General features: G+C 43.1%; 1 protein-coding gene across 7 annotated transcripts in view; it reads left to right on the top strand.

Annotated features, from left to right (window-relative positions):
- Nucleotides 1–11,036: 11,036 nt before the first annotated feature.
- SYNCRIP (synaptotagmin binding cytoplasmic RNA interacting protein) overlaps nucleotides 11,037–17,824 on the top strand; it is a 29,896-nt gene continuing 23,108 nt past the window's right edge. For 3 of the 7 annotated variants that reach the window (XM_054722623.1, XM_008145906.3, XM_054722622.1), the window contains exons 1-5: nucleotides 12,586–12,745; nucleotides 13,477–13,595; nucleotides 13,719–13,826; nucleotides 16,540–16,653; nucleotides 16,753–16,929. In XM_054722623.1, coding sequence (XP_054578598.1) covers nucleotides 12,598–12,745; nucleotides 13,477–13,595; nucleotides 13,719–13,826; nucleotides 16,540–16,653; nucleotides 16,753–16,929 — 666 coding nt within the window. In that variant the 5' untranslated portion in view covers nucleotides 12,586–12,597. Of the gene's footprint in view, nucleotides 11,224–12,585; nucleotides 12,746–13,476; nucleotides 13,596–13,718; nucleotides 13,827–16,539; nucleotides 16,930–17,824 lie in introns of those variants that run through there. The other 4 variants (XM_054722620.1, XM_054722619.1, XM_054722618.1 and 1 more) reach the window with 2 other exon arrangements.

Genomic DNA, 17,824 nt, shown 5'->3' with positions numbered 1-17,824 from the left:
TATAGTAGGATAGTCAGGTCTGAAATAGAGTTATTGGTTTGGAAGTGTGACTAAAGCCATGGAAATAAAATAGATTGCTTAGAAAGAGTGTGTAAGGCCCAGTCGGCGTGGCTCAGTGGTTGAGCGTCGATTTATGAGCCAGGAGGTCACGGTTCAATTCCTGGTCAGGGCACAAGCTGAGGTTGCAGGCTCGATCCCCGGTGTGAGGCGTGCAGGAGGCAGCCGATCTCTCTGTTATCATCAATGTTTCTATCTCTCTCTCCCTCTCCCTTTCTCTCTGAAATCAATAAAAAACATTTTTTTAAAAAGAGTGTGTAAAGTAAAGAAAGAAAAACCCTGGTAGGGTAACTCAGTTGGTTAGAGTGTTGTCCCAACATGCCAAGGTTGTGGGTTCAATTCCTTGGTCAGGGTACATATAAGAATCAATCAGTGAAATCATAAATAAGTGGAACAGGCCCTGACCTGATGGCTCAGTTGATTGGAGCATCCTCCTGATACACCAAGGTTGTGGGTTCAATCCCAGGTCAGGGCACATACAAGAGCCAACCAATGAATGCATAAGTAAGTGCAACAACAAATCAATGTTTCTCTTTCTCCCTTCCTCTCTCTCTCTCTTAAACAACAACAACAAAAACAGCAAATAAATAAAAAAGTCTTGTTAAAATTTTTTTCATAAAAAATAAATAAGTAGAATAATAAATTGATCTCTCTCTCCCCCTTTCTCTCTCTAAAATCAATAAATAAAAATAAAATGAAGTTCTTCACATATATTACTAACTCAATTTTCATTATAGGAGTTCATTGTCCCTAAATCTATTTAAAAACTATTGACAATATTTACAACATTCAGTCAACTTTATCCAGGGTTCTGCTATGTTTCTCCATTGATACAAATCTTATTTTTATATTATTCAATGTAAGTTTTGTAATTTTCCTGATATATGATCTTTATAGTCCTTTTAAATGTGACTAAGTGTTTTATATATGTTTGTGTATGTATATTGTGTGAACACACACACGCATGCACACATGTAAAATCATCATTATTGTAAATTAGAAGTCTTTTCCACCATATTTTATTACTAGGTATTGCTGGTATGTAGGAAATCTAGTGGTGTTGGTGATTGCTTTCTTATCTGGCTACTTTATTGCCCTTTTTTTTTTATTAGTTATAAATGTCCACTATCTTATCATCTGTAAATAATGATATATTTATCTTCTCTTTTCTACAGTTATACTTCTTATTTGTTTCAAATCTCATTTTAATTGTTAGAAATTCTTTGATAAATAATGGTAATAAGAGCAGGTTCCCTTTTGTATTACTGACTTTCATGGAAACACCAGTATTTGAGTGGGCAGCGTGGTATTGCCTGGATTCCATAAAACTATTCTTTAGCCTGGTATGACTCAGTTGGTTGATCATCATTTCATGCACCCAGAGGTCACTAGTTCAATTCCCAGTCAGGGCACATGGCCGGATTTTGGGCTTGATCCCCATTAAGAGGCGTGCAGGAGACAGCCAATTGATTTTTCCATCTCTCTATCACTCTCCCTTCTCTCTCTAAAAATTCAATACAAACATATTTTAAAAAAAAAAAAAGAAAGAAAGACCTTTCTTGACCAACCTAAGTAGATCCTCCCTGTTATTCTGTAACAGTTTACTATGTTAGTGTCTTCTTTGCATTTATCACATTTCATAAATAATTTGTTTACTTATTTATTTTATTTTTTTCTCACTTAGCTGTGATCTACAGGAAGATAAAAGACATTCCTGCTTTATTCACTTAGTGCTTAATTAAATGCCTGGCACATAATGGGTGCTCAAAATATACTTCTGGAATGATGAATATAGTGAATGGATTTCTCTTAGTTTTTGCTTATTTGTGGTTTTTGCTTCCTTATCAATTTAGTTAGACAGGAACCCTCATACTCCAGCTCTTACTCCTTCTTCCTGACACTGATTTTATCTTCAGTCTGTTCCTGATGTTGGTCCAATTAGTTGTGGCAAGGCAAAGATGAGTAGTATTGCAAAGAAAAATGTGACAGCTTAGGCCTGCTCCCTTAGTAGGGGCTTTGGATAAGGTTATCCTTGGAAAAAACTTGAGACACATCATGATGGACATATTCAATAAAATAATAATAATAATTTTTTTTTGCTATGATTCATCTTGAAAATCTGAACAACCAAAGGTTGCTTGTATTCTGGGACTCTATTCATAGTAGAGTGGGACTACTTTGATAAAACCATTATTTAGGTTTATGTTTACATAATCCTTATTCTTTTTATAGTTACTTGGATAAACTCCATGGCTTCTGTAACCTAATTCATCAACTTTCATTTTAAAAGTTAAAAGGTAAACAGCTAAAATGAGACAAAGCATATAATTTTTAAAAATCTAGATGCCTTATCTCTCTCGAGAGCATGTCCATGCCTTTTTTCCCTGTCAGGTGTACATATCCTGAACTCTAAGGGTCCCCAAGAGACTTGCAACCAGAGGAGCAATGGGCAGCAGCAGCCTGTCCCGGCCTAACCCCCTGAACCTGTCTCCAAGGCTCCCTTTTTCTCTAACTTTCCAAGGAGCCAAAACAACCCCACCTAGGCTCTCTCCTGTTGCTTCTTATATCCTAAGCCCTTCTTTGTTTCACTGTTCCCAGCTTTAATAAATGTACTCTCAAAATTAAATAAATGAATAAATAGTAAAAATAAATAATCTAAAAGCAATAGAATGTTTAGCATTTCAAGTGTATTTAAGATGTTAGTTTTTTTAATTAATAGATTTGATTTTTAGAACATATTTAGATTTAAGAAAAATGAGCAGAAAATACAGTTTCCAACTACTTCTCCAGCCCTCTTCGTCCCACAGTTTCCCCTATTAGTAACATTGTGCATTAGGTGGTACATTTTTTACAACTGACAAGCCAATCTTTTTTTTTAAATATATTTTTATTGATTTCAGAAAGGAAGGGAGAGTGGGGGGAGAGAGAGAGAGAGAGAGAGAGAGAGAGAGAGAGAGAGAGAAACATCACTGATGAAAGAGAACCATTGATCGGCTGCCTCCTGCATGCCCACTACTGGGGATTGAGCCTGCAACCCAGGCATGTACCCTTGACCTGAATCAAACCCAGGACCCTTCAATCCACAGGCCAATGATCCATCCACTGAGCCAAATCAGCTGCGTCTGACAAGCCAATCTTGATACATTTATTAACTAAAGTCCATAGTTTACCTTAGGGTTCACTCTTTTTGAAAAGAAATATATTTTTATTGATTTCAGAGAGGAAGGGGGAGAGAGAGAGATAGAAACATCAATGATGAGAGAGAATCATTGATCGGCTGCCCCCACACGCCCCACACTGGGGATCAAGCCCTCAACCTGGGCATGTGCCCTGACCAAGAATTGAACTGTGACCTCCTGGTTTATAGGTCTACGCTCTACCACCAAGCCATGCCCACTGGGCTAGGATTCACTCTTTATGATGTACATTCTATGGGTTTTAACAAATGAATAATGACATGTATTGACCATTATAGCATTATACAGAATTTCATTGCCCTAAAAATTCCCATGTTCCACCTATTTATCCCTCCCACCCTTTCTCTCTCCCTGAACCTCTAGCAACCACTGATTTTTACTGTCTCCACAGTTTTGTCTTTTTGAGAATATCATATTGTTGCAATCATACTAGTAGTGTGTGCCTGTTTGGATTGGCTTTTTTCATTGAGTAATATGCATTTAAGATTCCTCCATGTCTTTTCATGGTTTGGTAGATCACTTTTAAAAAATAAATCTTTTGCCCTAGCTGGTTTAGCTCAGTGGATAGAGTGTCGGCCTGTGGACTGAAGGGTCCCAGGTTCGATTCCAGCCAAGCGCACATGCCTGGGTTGTGGGCTCGGTCCCTAGTGGGGGGCGTGCAGGAGACAGCCAGTCAATGATTCTCTCTCATCATTGATGTTTCTATTTCTTTCTCCCTCTCCCTTCCTCTCTGAAGTCAATAAAAATATATTTTTAAAAAATAAATCTTTATTGTTGGAAGTATTACATATGTTCCTTTTTTCCCCCATTGCCCTTTCCTTCCTCTCCCCGCAAGCCTTCACCACCCACTGTATCCTTGGGTTATGCATATATGCATATGAGTTCATTGGTTGAGCTCTTTTCTTCCTCCACCCTCCCCTGGATAGATTATTTTTTTAAAATATATTTTTATTGATTTCAGAGAGGAAGGAAGAGGGAGAGAGAGATAGAAACATCAATGATGGCCGAAACCGGTTTGGCTCAATGGATAGAGCATCAGCCTGCGGACTCAAGGGTCCCAGGTTCGATTCTGGTCAAGGGCATGTACCTTGGTTGCGGGCACATCCCCAGTAGCAGGTGTGCAAGAGGCAGCTGATCGATGTTTCTCTCTCATCGATGTTTCTAACTCTCTATCCCTCTCTCTTCCTCTCTGTAAAAAATCAATAAAATATATATATATATATAATATAAATATATATATATATATAAATAAAGAAACATCAATGATGAGAGAGAATTATTGACCGGCTGCCTCCTGCAAGCCCCTCACTGAGGACCAAGCCCACAATCCCGGCATGTGCCCCCAATCGGAATCGAACCTGGGACCCCTCAGTTCACAGGCTGACACTATCCCACTGAGCCAAATTGGCCAAAGCTGGATAGATAATTTCTTGATAGCACTAAATAATATTCCATTACATAGATACCAAAGTTTGTTTATCCACTCATCTATTGAATGACATCTTGGTTGCTTCTGAGTTTTGGCAATTATGAAGAAAATTACTATAAACATTCACGTGCAGGTGTGTGTGTGTGTGTGTGTGTGTGTGTGTGTGTGTATGCGCACATGTACATGTACTTTAAGTTTTCAACTCATTTGAGTAAATACCAAGGAATGTAACTGTTGAATCACATGGTAAGAATATGTTTAGTTTTGTAAGAGACTGCCAAACTGTCTTCCAAAGTGGCTGTACCATTTTGCATTCCCACTAGCAATGAATAAGAATTCCCCTTGTTCCACATTATCACCAGCTTTAGTCTCAGTGTTTTGAATTTTGGCCATAATAGGTATGTAGTGGGATCTCACTATTTTAATTTACAATTATATAATGATGTATGATGTTGAGCATCTTTTCATATGTTTATTTGCCTTTTGTACATACTCTTTGGTGAGGTGTCTGTTCAGATCTTTTGCTCATTTAAAAAAATTGGGTTATTTGTTTTCTTATTGTTGTGTTTTAACTCATTGTTTGAGTTTATATATTTTGGATACTAGTCCTTTAACAGTTATGTGTTTGCAAAGATTTTCCTCTCAGACTATTGCTTTTCTTTTCATTCTCTTAGCAGTGTTTTTGAAGAGAAATCTTAAAATAAAATAAAAATTATCTTTATTGTTGAAAGTATTTTCCCCTATTGACCTCCTCCACCCTGCCCCTGTCCCCCCACCCCTCAAAGTCTTAAATTTTAACACATCAGCCTTTCAATTACTATAAAAATAAGATGTGAGAAATGTTGCAAAACTTTCTTGACTACTGGGAAGATTGGATTGAATGACTTCCACAGTCTCTTTTGACTCTACGTTTTTATGGTTCTTAAGAAAGAATAATGGTGTGTTGTGGTTTTTTCTTACATGAATTTTAGGGTCCCTTCCCCATTATAACATTAATATACAATAATTGCAAAAAGTTCAGAAAATGTAGAAAGGAGGGAAGTATAACATTTTTAAAAGCAAAGTGATGTTGAGAAAGTAGATTTTTGAATGACAAGCACAAAATCCAAACAGGCCTGCTTATATGCCTTTCATTGATTGCAACTCAACAGGTCTCCATTTTTTTCATTACTTCAAAGGTTACATGGATGGAAAGACAGTAATGTGGTATATGAATAATTACCTTTTAAAAACATATTTATTTTAATAAGTCAAATATTACCAAAGTGTATGAATTAAAGAGTGATGGTCTCTCTCCACCCCATCCTTCTAACTATAATTATTTTCTGTAGAAACAAAATCTTTATAACCATGGATACTTAGTTACACACATGCAAACAGCTTCATGTGTCAGGGATCTCCTGTGTCTTATCTTGACATACATCCTTGTAAACCTAGTGCATACCATGGAGCTTGGTTCACAGAAGGTGCTCAATTGAAAGAATAAATGCAACACTCTACATTGTTTTGTAGGTGGCTGTTTTTATATTATATTTTATTTTTTTAATATAGTTTTATTGATTTCAGAGAGGAAGGGAGAGGGAGAGAAAGAGAGAGAGAAACATCAATGATGAGAGAGAATCATTGATTGGCTGCCTCCTGCATGCCCACTATTGGGGAGGGAGCCCGCAATCCGGGCATATGCCCTTGACTGGAATTGAATCCAGGACCCTTCAGTCTGCAGGTTGATGCTTTATCCACTGAGCCAAACAAGCTAGGGCAGGTGGCTGGCTATTTTCTTAAATTTAAGAATGTAACCTGGATATCTTTCCATGTTAGGACATCTATAACTACTTCATTCTTTTCAATGGCTCATGAATAATCCACTATATGGATTTACTATAATTTTGTCAAATTATCTTGTAAAAAAAGTTATCCTCTCCTGGCTGGCGTGGCTCAGTGGTTGAGCATTGACCTGTGAACCAAGAGGTCATGGTTAGATTCCCAACAAGGGCACATGCCCAGGTTGTGAGCTCAATCGATCCCCAGTGTGGAGTGTGCAGGAGACAGCTGATCAATGGTTCTCTCTCATCATTGATTTATTATTAATCTTTGTTATTGCTCCTAGTTTTGTTTGAAGCAAAGGTCCATATAAGGGGAAGAGCAGGCAATTTTTCTATAAAGGAAAGTTAGGATTCAAATGGGAACAATCTTAAGTGGCAAAATGAGAAGCCAGAAAAAGAATTTGAGAAGAATTTTTATACATTATAAAATGATCAAGCTAGAAGAAATCTTAAAAATTATGTTTTAATACACTTCTTTTATTAGATGAGGAAATAGAAATTCTGAGAAGTGAAATGATTTATCCAAGCTCACACTATCAATTAGTAGCAGATCTGGGTTTAGAACCAAGATTGTTTGGGTCTCTCAGCCTGTTATCCCTTGCTTTTATTCAGTAAACATTACTAACCATCAAATCCTCTGTTAGGTATTAAGTGGATTAAGGGGAGTAAGAACACATTTATTGAGCACTTTTCTTGTGCCAGATCTTTCATATATATTTCAATCTATCCCAGTATGGCTCTCATACCAACTGAATCAATCTACTAGTTTGGCTTTTTAAAAATAAAAGTATTATTAGGGATTCCCCATATTTCAGTAATAGTAGTTATTCTTGGAGTCAAGCCTGGAATAAGAAGTTTTATAGTTCAGGAGGAAATTATACTATTGTTTCATTTAAAAATGTATCAAATGGAGACCACAGCTGATTGTTTTTTTCTCAGGCCTGCTCAGGGCATCAGTTACCCCATCTAGGCCCTCAGTGTGTACAAATCTGAGAAATGCTAGAAATGAGGGAAGGCCAGCTGAAGTCAGGAAAGTAAGTGGCTGAGTTGTGGCTGGGGATACCAGTGAGACAGATCATGGAGATTTTATGTTGACCTATTTAAGTATTTTGGCATTTGTTCTTAGTGTAATGGAAAGCTAATAGTCTTAAGTAGGGTCTTGTGGGGTGGGGGGGGGGGAGAGGAGAGGATGGAAGGGGAGGGGGAGTTTGAATGGATTAGGAAAGCTGTTAAAAGTGGATGAATCAGGAGGCTATATCATTAGTTCAGATGGTAAATGATGGGGCCTTCACTACTTCTTTTTTCACTTATAAACATACTAGAGGCCCAGTGCATAAAAATTCATGCACTTGCAGGGGAGGGGGGGCCCCTCTGCCTGGCCTGCACTCTCTCACAGTCCAGTCCGGGAGCCCTCGAGGGATGTCTGACTGACTGCCACGGAGGCGGGAGAGGCTCTGACCACTGCTGCTGCATTGGCCAGCCATGAGCTGGCTTCTGGCTGAGCAGCGCACCCCCTGTGGAAGCGCACTGACTACCAGGGGGAAGCTCCTGCTTTGAGCGTCTGCCCCCTGGTGGTCAATGCACGTCATAGTGACCGGTCATTCCTGGTCGTTCTGCCTTTAGGACCAATTTTCATATTGCCCTTTTATTATATAGGACTAGAGGCCCAGTGCACGAATTCATGCACAGTTGGGGTCCAGCCAGCCTGGCCCCAATGGGTGGATCGGGGCCGGGCCTGTAGGGCAGAGGAGAGGGTGGGAGGTTGGCTGGACGGCCCACCTTGATCAGGGCCTGGCCGGCTGGGGGGAGGGGCCATGGGCATTTAGGTGGTGGGCCCCACCCCTGATTGGGGTGGGGGGGGCGGATTGGGGGCAGGGCTGGCCATGGGGAGGGGCTGTGGGTGGTGGGCCACCAGCCCCACCCCCAAATGAGGTGGGGGGGGCCAATCAGGGATCAGTGGCTGGGGGAGGGGCTGCAGGAAGTTGGCCGGTGGCGCCCCTACCCCCCCATGGGGCTGTTTCGCTTGCCTCAATAGGTGTCATAGCGACTGGTCATTCTGGTTGTTGGCTTTTTATATATACAGATGACAAATGATGGTGCCCTGTGCAACGGAGAGATAAGTATATTAGGGAGACAAAATTAACAGGACTTGATTTGACATTGAGGGAGAATCCTGGATGGATTCTCTGGTTTCCAGGTAATGCTGCTAGATGCAAGTGGGTGATGTTCCTTGAGATGGGAACTCCGAAGATGAAAGATTAGAGGAAGATTATGTGCTCAGTTGCTTTTTTTATTAATCCTCACCCAATAATATTTTTCCCTTTTTTTTTTTTTTTTTAAGAAAGAGTGAAAGGGAGGGATAGAGGGATGGATGGAGTGAGGGAGGGAGAGAGAGAGAGAGAGAAACACATTGATTGGTTGTCTCCTGCACATGCCCTGACTGGGCTGGGAATGAACCTGCAATCCTTCCATGCGCAGGCTAAGGCTCTAACCATTGAGCACATCAGGCAGGGTGTGTGTCCAAATAAAGGTCTAGCGGGTGGTTAGACAAAGAAATTAGAGCTAGAGGTTTTACTTTGGGATTCTTTCATCATCTGGTAGATGGCATTGCCTAGGTAAAAGGAACATTGATTCCCCAGGAAAGGCTAAATAAAAAGCGTTGGATTGTCCAAATCTATTATTTTCATTCTTTAACCTATAGGATTACTCTAGTTTATCACATTTTATGTTAAATATTTTGGCTATTTGTTTTTCACTTATAACATTACCTCTGACTTTTGGATTATGAGGTAAATTGTTGCTGAATTTCCTGAATACCATAGCAGGTACTTGTCTGTGGCTTTAGGTAGTGGGTATCTCAGACGCTTGCTAACTAAACGCATTGTGTAGTTAATGCTTTCGTCAAGTATTCCATGTTTTGATACAGAAATCTATGAAAATAATCTGGCATTTGATGTGCTTAGGCACTTTGAAGAGTGCTCACATAACTTTTCCTCGAACCCACTCATCTGCCATATAGCATAGAGCTTATTTAGGGAACCAGTGGGCTCTCGAAAATAAGCTTGTTTTTAAATTAATAGGGCACTATCTTCCATTCGAGCCGCATTGGATAAAATTATTACCCATCTCGCGTCTGAAATTCAAATGCCTTTGTCTTGTCTCTCGTGTAACTAGTAAGCCGGTTACAAAGGAAATGTCACTTCACATAAGATTTAGTTGCCAAGGTTTTTGAAAAGAAACAGACATGTTCCTCACAGCTGCCCTAACCAGGCAGCTTCGTGGGGCTTCAAGTTGCTCCAACTGTGCTTCGAAGAAAGCCCTGAACTGCTCCCGAGGCCCGGGGCTGCCACGGAGCGCTGCACAACTCCGCGCCGGGCGGCTTCGCTCCCCAACCCGGCCTTCGAGTGCCCCCGAGCCGGGCCAGCCCGGTCCCCCTCACCAGCCGCAGGGGGTTCCGAGCCCGAGCCGCGGACGCCCCTCCCGCTGCCCCAGGCTCTCGAGAAAGTGAAGCGGCGCGGGGGCCCGGGAGGTCTCATTGTCCGGCGGGGGAAGACCGGGTCTCCCCGGAACGACTCCCGTTCGGGGTGCCGCCGGCCAGGTTGACCTGGAGTCTGTGGGTCCCCGCGCCGCTCCCCTCCCCCGCCGCCCCATTGTCTGCCTCGCCCCGCCCCGGGGGACACGTGCGCTCGCAGCTTCCCCAGCGAGGAGCGCGTGGGGCGGCGGCGGCGTGGACACCGCTTGGAACGGCTACGCGGCCGCGGCGCTGGGGCGGGGTCCGGTGCGCACGGACCGGTGGGTGCCCCCCACGCGGGGAGCGGCGGCCGCGTCCGGAGCCCCCGCCCGGCGTCTCGCGGGCTCGGGACGCGGCCGGGGGTGGGGCGGGAGGGCGCTCAGTGGGGGCGGCGTGCGCGGGTCGCGGCGGAGGGAGTGGGGTGGGGCGGGGCGGGGTGGGGAGATGCCTGTCTCCTGACAAAGGAGAACGAGTGGGACACGCTGAGCCGGCCGCCCCGCCCCGCCGGGAGGGGAGCGGGGGGCGGGGTGTCGGGAGGGGAAGGGGCGGGCCTTTCATTCACTCGCGGCCCCTCGGCCGCCGCCGCCGGAGCGGAAGGGCGGGGTCTCGCGGCCCCCAGCCCCCCGGGGGCGAGGGGCGGAGCCCTGAGGCGCGCGTCCCGAGGCGTCGGCGACGTCGTCACGTCAGCGCGGGAGAGAGAAAGAGAGGAGCGGACTCGGCAGGGACGGGGGACGGGGCCGAGAGAGCGAGAACGAGGGAGCCAGCGAGCGTGCGAGCGAGGCGGGGAAAGGCGGCCAGTCGTACCCGAACGGCCGCGGACGGGAGCGGGAGCGGTGGGGGAAGGAGCAGGGAGGGGAAGAAGGAAGGCTGAGGGGAGAAGGTGGACGGAGGCTGGTGGCGGCGGCGGCGGCGGTGGTAGGGGGAGAAGGAGGAGCTGGAGGAGGGCAGGGGCTGAGGGAGTGAGTGAGAGGAGCGGACGCGCCAGGAGGGGAGGGGAGGGAAGGAGGGGGTCACGCGGGGGCGCGCGCGCACGGGGAGCGCGCTCGGAGGCGAGTGGAACTGGATCGGGTTTGCTGCCAGCGGCGTGAGCTTCGGCCGCCATTTTACAACAGCTCCACTCGCGCTGGACACAGGGAGCAGCGAGCACGCGTTTCCCGCAACCCGATCTCCTCGGACAGGATTCTTCCGCCGCAGCCCAACGGGGAGGTAACGACCGCCAGGAGCCGGGTTTGGGAGGGGTGCTCCGTGACATTGTGGAGTGGGCTGGGGGAGGGCGGTGTGGGGAGAAACCGGCTTTTCTGGAAAATGGATTCCAATGAGAACAGGAGCACGTTGGCTGGGGCTGCCGGGGAGCAGGCCGCGGCCCGCGCCGCCACTTCCTCCACTCCATGTGCTGCCGCCGTCCGGGCTTTGTCTGCGGCGCTCCCGGGAGGAGGCGGCGGCGGCGGCGGCCCCGTGACCGCGCGGACCGCGAGCGGCGGCGGAGTTGGTGCTGTCGTGGCTGTCGCCGCGGCGCGGGAGTGGGCGGAGAGGAGCCGGTCCCGTCCCGCAGCCGGGAGGCGGGCTGGAGTGGTCCTCGCGGTCCGGTCGGCGTCGGGCAGTTCGCGGAACGCCGTCGCGCCGCCGGGTGGGTCGGCCCCGGTCCGGGGGTGGGACAGCTGGCCGGGGCGCCGCCGTCGCCGTACGGACCGGGGAGGGGTGGGGGGCTTGCACCGCGCGCCGCTGCTCGCGGCTTGCCGGGGCAGGCGGGCGGGCGGCCGGGGGTCCGCCGGCGGCCGGGGCGGAGAGAGCCATGTGTCACGGTGGGGGTGGGGGGCGGGGAGATCATCCTGTGGCCTGTCGCCGACGCGGCGTCGGTGTTGAGGGGTGAGGTTGTGCTGCCGATGCTTTCCGGGAACTCAGACCGCGGCTTCGGGTTGATGTTGGGAGCCGGTGACGGTCGTCTTGGCCTGGGACTCGGTGGGTTTCCGTTGGAGGAAGTTGTAGGACATTTGAAGGCGCAGAGCACGTGTTTCTAATGGGCTCCTGTTGCCCTTAGCGGTGCGGCCGCCACTCTCTGGGTGTGGAGTCGGGGGCGGGCTTTGGGGTGCGGGGGTGAAGGGTGGAGAAGTGGGGTGGTGGGAAGGTATCTTGTGTGAGCGCTTTGTTCTTCGCTAGCTGTTGTTACTGATCCATCAGCGGCAGGCGGGAAAAGCGCGCACTTTGGGGGTTTACCTTTGAGAGGGAAAAGCCGAGCTTTGCTCTACCCGCACGCACCTCAGTCTCTGTGTGGGCACAGCTGCATGTGGCACGCTGGCTGGTCCTCAGCTGATTGGGCTCCATTTGTAATGTCGTTTTTCCTAGGGAGTGTTAGCAGGTGAGCCAGGGGTGGTGCTGAGGAAAAACAAGTGAATCCTTTTTTGCCCCTCGCTCATCAGGCTGGTCAGGCGATAGTGACTTTAAGGCTTCTTTAAAGGGAGGCACAGGCTGGTGTGGAACTTGGTAGAGAAAGTAAAGATTGGGGCTCTCATTTTGTCCTCTACCCTTTTTGAAGATCCTAGTTTAATTTTGCTTATTGCGTTTGAACAGATCTCTGGAAACATGGCTACAGAACATGTTAATGGAAATGGTACTGAAGAGCCCATGGATACTACTTCTGCAGTTATCCATTCAGAAAATTTTCAGACATTGCTTGATGCTGGTTTACCACAGAAAGTTGCTGAAAAACTAGATGAAATTTACGTTGCAGGTAAGAACTAACACTTGCAAAATTATATTATGAAATTTTTCTATTGGATTTCTGGCTTTGAGCTAAAATAGCAACTTTTTGTGGTTTCCAATAAGTGTGGGAACTGGAGTTTTGTTTTGCCTTGTTGTGATAGTTGTGAACTAGAGGTTAAGGTGTACTGTACATAGTAGAGGGAGGGAAGGAAGATAGAAAGGTTAGGAGGTAAATTAAGGCTGGCTGGCCAGATGGATAAGTATATGATGGTAGCAACAGCTGCTAACTGTTGGGAACAGGCCATGTGACTTTTGGGGGTATTTTTATAGTAGGATTCTTCCTAATTAATTTGGTAACTGTAGGCTGGTTGTCTGTCTGTCTTGGTGTGGCTTTTGCTTTTTCTAGTGGTTATTTGAAATGGGTAGAGGTTCAGTTGTCAGCCTTGGTTTTTTGTTGGTTGATTTTAGGATTTGTGTATTTACTGTAGAAATACTTAGTATTCAGAACTATCTGACTTCGAGAACAAGGTCTAAAAGAAATTGAGTCATTATTGTAAGTGTGGTTGAGAGGGCTTCTTTAGTTCAGAGTGCAGTTTCAGAATGGCTAAAGTATGTGTTTGTCATTAAATAGATGGTAAGGAATGGAAGAATACTTAGTTGGCACACATGCTACCTTTATTGGTAAATCTGGTATTTTCTTTAAAAAAAGATCTTTCCAAAAATACAAGTGGACAACTAACTAAGTTTTTTCTTCTCCAGGGCTGGTTGCACATAGTGATTTAGATGAAAGAGCTATCGAAGCTTTAAAGGAATTCAATGAAGACGGCGCATTGGCAGTTCTTCAGCAGTTTAAAGACAGTGATCTCTCTCATGTTCAGGTAATACCAATTTAATGTCAGCATGAAAAGAAAAATCTTGAGTAGTTTTGATGTAGTTTAAGTTTGATTTAATAAGATACAGATGACATAATTATTAAATAGGATTGGAAAATTACTTTTCAGAACAAAAGTGCCTTTTTATGTGGAGTCATGAAGACTTACAGGCAGAGAGAAAAACAGGGGACCAAAGTAGCGGATTCTAGCAAAGGACCAGATGAGGCAAAAATTAAGGTATGTCTTAAAAAAGTACTTTGCTCCCTTCAGTTTTAAAGTTCTTTTAATTATTTTATAGCTTTGCTAAATATTCTGTGGATGTGAAATGAGTTTTTTTTTTTTAAGTTAATTGAGAATTAATGACCATGAGATAATTTGCATTTTTTCCCTAATTACTATTTTTGAAAAGTTTTCTGCCTTTAACTGTTGGTTTCTAAAACAATTCGCTGTTCTTAAGGTTGTGGGTTTTTTGTTTTGTTTCCCAGCTATACTGATGTTAAACCTTTGCTATTGGTATTCTAAATAAAAGATTGAAAAAAGTCCATCCACCATATTTTAGATGGTTTTTGAAAATCTGCAAGTCCAGGTTACTGACAGTGGAACCAAAATGGGAGGGGATCAGTTCAGCCCAGGCTGATGGAGAGTGTACATTTAGCAGTTGACTCCTTCTCTTAGGATTCTCAAGCCCTCAAATGAAATGTATTTAGAATTTTAATACTGCCTTCTTTCCCCTTCGTTATTATGGCTCATTTGTTCATTCCTAAAAGCAGCATGGAAATGAAAGTGAGAAAACGGGCTAGGAGTGGGAGTTATTTTTTTTTTAAAGGTCCTATAAAATACTAAATGTCCTCAAAGTCAACTACGTAGGTTTTGATCTTTGTGGTGATCATACTAGTTTTAACCTGGTGTTCTTTTGCTTTTTAATTTCATTAAAAAATTTATTTCAGAGAGGGAGGGAGAGAGGTAGAAACATCTATGATGAGAGAACCATTGATTGGCTGCCTCTTGCACGCCCCCTTTGGGGATAGAGCCTGAAACCCAGGCATGTGCCCTGATCCAGAATCCAACCAGGATCTCCTGATTCATAGGTCAACGCTCAACCACTGCTACACTGTCGGGGCTTACCTGGTGTTCTTAATATAGTGTGCCAGTGCTCTTGAACTATGAGTTATGGTTTAAGAAAATCAGTTATTAAAACAGTATAGGTGTTAGGTGGTGTTTTAATGGTGTGGGAAGAATGAAGCTTTGAATATAGAGTTAGTGGTTAAGGGCATCCATAAATTTGAGGCTTTCACAGGTCTAGCTGTCAGTGAATTGTGTTTGAACTGTAAATCTAACTTCCATAGAAATTTTACCAATGTAATTAAATCTACATTGGGAATTGGACTTATTAAGATTTTATAAAAAGTTTAAAGTGTAATTTGTGTGACTTTCAGTTCTATCTTTGGAAGGGAGTAGCTTAAAGTGTTACTGTAACTTAAATTGTGAGGAGGCAGAAGCATTTTTATAGGTGGTTTAACAAGGAATATGTTTTTCCTTTTTGTTTTTAGGGATTGACATAAAAGGTAGTATTTGGGTCATATATAAAAATTAAGATATAAGAAGTACAGGGATTACATATAGGAAAAAAGGGAAGATGAGCCAGTTAATGGTTTAGTTTATGTAATAGTAATAGGTTTGAGTTTATTTTTGTTACTAACCCAATGTTGCACCCTCAAGCAAACATTTGGGTATAATAGAAAAAGACTGCTTAAAATATTTAATGCTTTTTTAAAGTTTAGGAATAGAGGAGTTTTTGTCATTTACAGTATTTCTTCACTTAATGCTCTTTGAGTAGAAAATGTTTAAATGTGTCTGGTCATTTTCAGAGACAGGTGGTCCCAAATTATTGAACAGAATTTTGCTAAGTTATGTGCCTGGTGTGTTTTTATTTCACAATTTATTAGCTAATTATCAGATTGGTTTTATTATTTGGAAAACTGGTTTTGTGCTTTGCGGTTTGAGATGGTGAAGGGGAATAATTCTTGGTTTTTTCCTTAGGCTAACCATGGACTACTACTTTCCTAGTACTTTTGCTTATAATAAGGGATGAAGAGAAACTCCTAATGCTCTAAGTAAATATGAGTGTAAATTTTAACAGCTCACTTTCAGAGAGATAAAATGTAGAAGTTATTTTACACTGTTTCAATTTTATAAAGTTTTCAAAGTCATTTGGCTTTTTAATTTTTTTCTGAAAGACCCATGTTATTCTGTGAAATATTGACTGTCAAATAAATAAGAGGTTGTTTTTCCTGTAGCTCCTAACTTTCTGGACTTAACTAATTAATCTGAGGAGTGTAATTTCTATAAAGTTTGGCGACATGCCCACAATGGGAGTGTGGGATATAGGGAATTTATTGGATAAGAAATCCAGATTTGGGAGATGTAACTTATTCATCTCCTCCTTCAGGAGTGAATTAAACTCAGCCTTTTTTTTTTTTTTTTTTTTTTTAAGATTCTGTTGCTCTCATTGATGCTTCCGTTGGCTGCTTCTTATATGTGCCCTGACTAGAGATGGAACTTACAACTTGGCATATTGGGACAATGCTCCTAAGCAACTGAGCTACCTGGTCAGGCAGTGCAGTCATTTTTTAGGAGGTATTAGAATACATACACCATGCCTTGAAAGTTGTTGGTGGATTAATATGTTTCCTATTGTTCACTAAGCACACTCAATAATTAGAGACCAGCAAATAATTTGAACAGGACCTTGAGATATTTCACTATAAATTAGGGCTATTACAAGTGTATATTAAAGGAGAAATTCTAAAACAGACACCAGAAACCTGTTTGTAGGAATGTTGCCAAGATAAAGAGGAAAATTTGAACAAGATTTATTTCAAATTTTAACTGCTAAATGCAAGTGTGGTCTTGTGAATTAAATGTATTAATGATATTTGAATTCTTTAAGGCACTCTTGGAAAGAACAGGCTACACACTTGATGTGACCACTGGACAGAGGAAATATGGGGGACCACCTCCAGATTCCGTTTATTCAGGTCAGCAGCCTTCTGTTGGCACTGAGGTAAAGAAACTAAAAACTTGTACTTTTTGTGGTAAATGCACAGGTGTCTGGTTTCCTAAAGGAACTCTCCATGGTTTTTACTTCATATTTAATTTACAGATTTTTGTGGGGAAGATCCCAAGAGATCTATTTGAGGATGAACTTGTTCCATTATTTGAGAAAGCTGGACCTATATGGGATCTTCGTCTAATGATGGATCCACTCACAGGTCTCAATAGAGGTTATGCGTTTGTCACTTTTTGTGCAAAAGAAGCAGCTCAGGAGGCTGTTAAACTGGTAAGTTGGTTTTTTTTCCCCCTTCAGTCTTCACATGCAGTATCTTTAAAGCCATTTTTTTTCCTGACTGTGCCTGTCTTTTACATTCTCTGTGTACACACTGTAGCAGTATTCTTTGCACATGTAGTTAGTTGATCAGACTCAGGATCTGTATGGTAGTATGGCAGAATACCTGGTTCTATGAAACATCTGGCTTAGTGATTATTGCTTATAATTTATAGGAAGGTTAAAGTTTAAGAAAGTAACTGTATTAGGTAGGGCTCCCAGAGTTTTTGGGCATACCTTTTTCAAAAATATTTCACAAAAACATTGTGATGATAAATTTCTAGTTTATGAAATAAATGATTTTGTGGTGAGTGGCAATGCTTGATTTAAAAATACAAGTTATTAGGTGAGGACCTTGTGATTTTTCTAACTTTAAAAAAATTTTAATGTTTTAAATTATGGCTTATATAACTCTCCTTCAAACTAGTTTTACTAAATTCTGTGACTGAAGTTCCTGTATTTGATAGTTGAAGATGCTAAGGGTTAATTTTTTAAAAGAAATATTTTTATTGATTTTTAGAGAGAGGAAGGGAGAGAGAGAGCAATAGAAACATTGAGAGAATCATTGATCGGCTGCCTCCTGCAGGTCCCACACTGGGGATCAGGTCCGCAACTTGGGCATGTGCCTGACTGGGAATCAAACCGTGCGTGATCTCCTGGTTCTTCGGTCAACGCTCCACTACTGAGCCACGCTGGCTGGGTCATACTTATTTTTTATTACTGTCTGATGGGTAGGAGGATTGGCATTTTATTTTGGTGCTTTTAAAATATATTCTTAGTGATAGTGGTATATATCTACTGGGATGAACTGAACATATCATTGCTTTTTTATAAAAGACGCTTCAATGTG

This window comes from Eptesicus fuscus, chromosome 10 (assembly GCF_027574615.1).
Source record: "Eptesicus fuscus isolate TK198812 chromosome 10, DD_ASM_mEF_20220401, whole genome shotgun sequence".
NCBI classification, from domain to species: Eukaryota; Metazoa; Chordata; class Mammalia; order Chiroptera; family Vespertilionidae; genus Eptesicus; species Eptesicus fuscus.
This window is presented reverse-complemented; position numbering and strand designations above follow the sequence as displayed.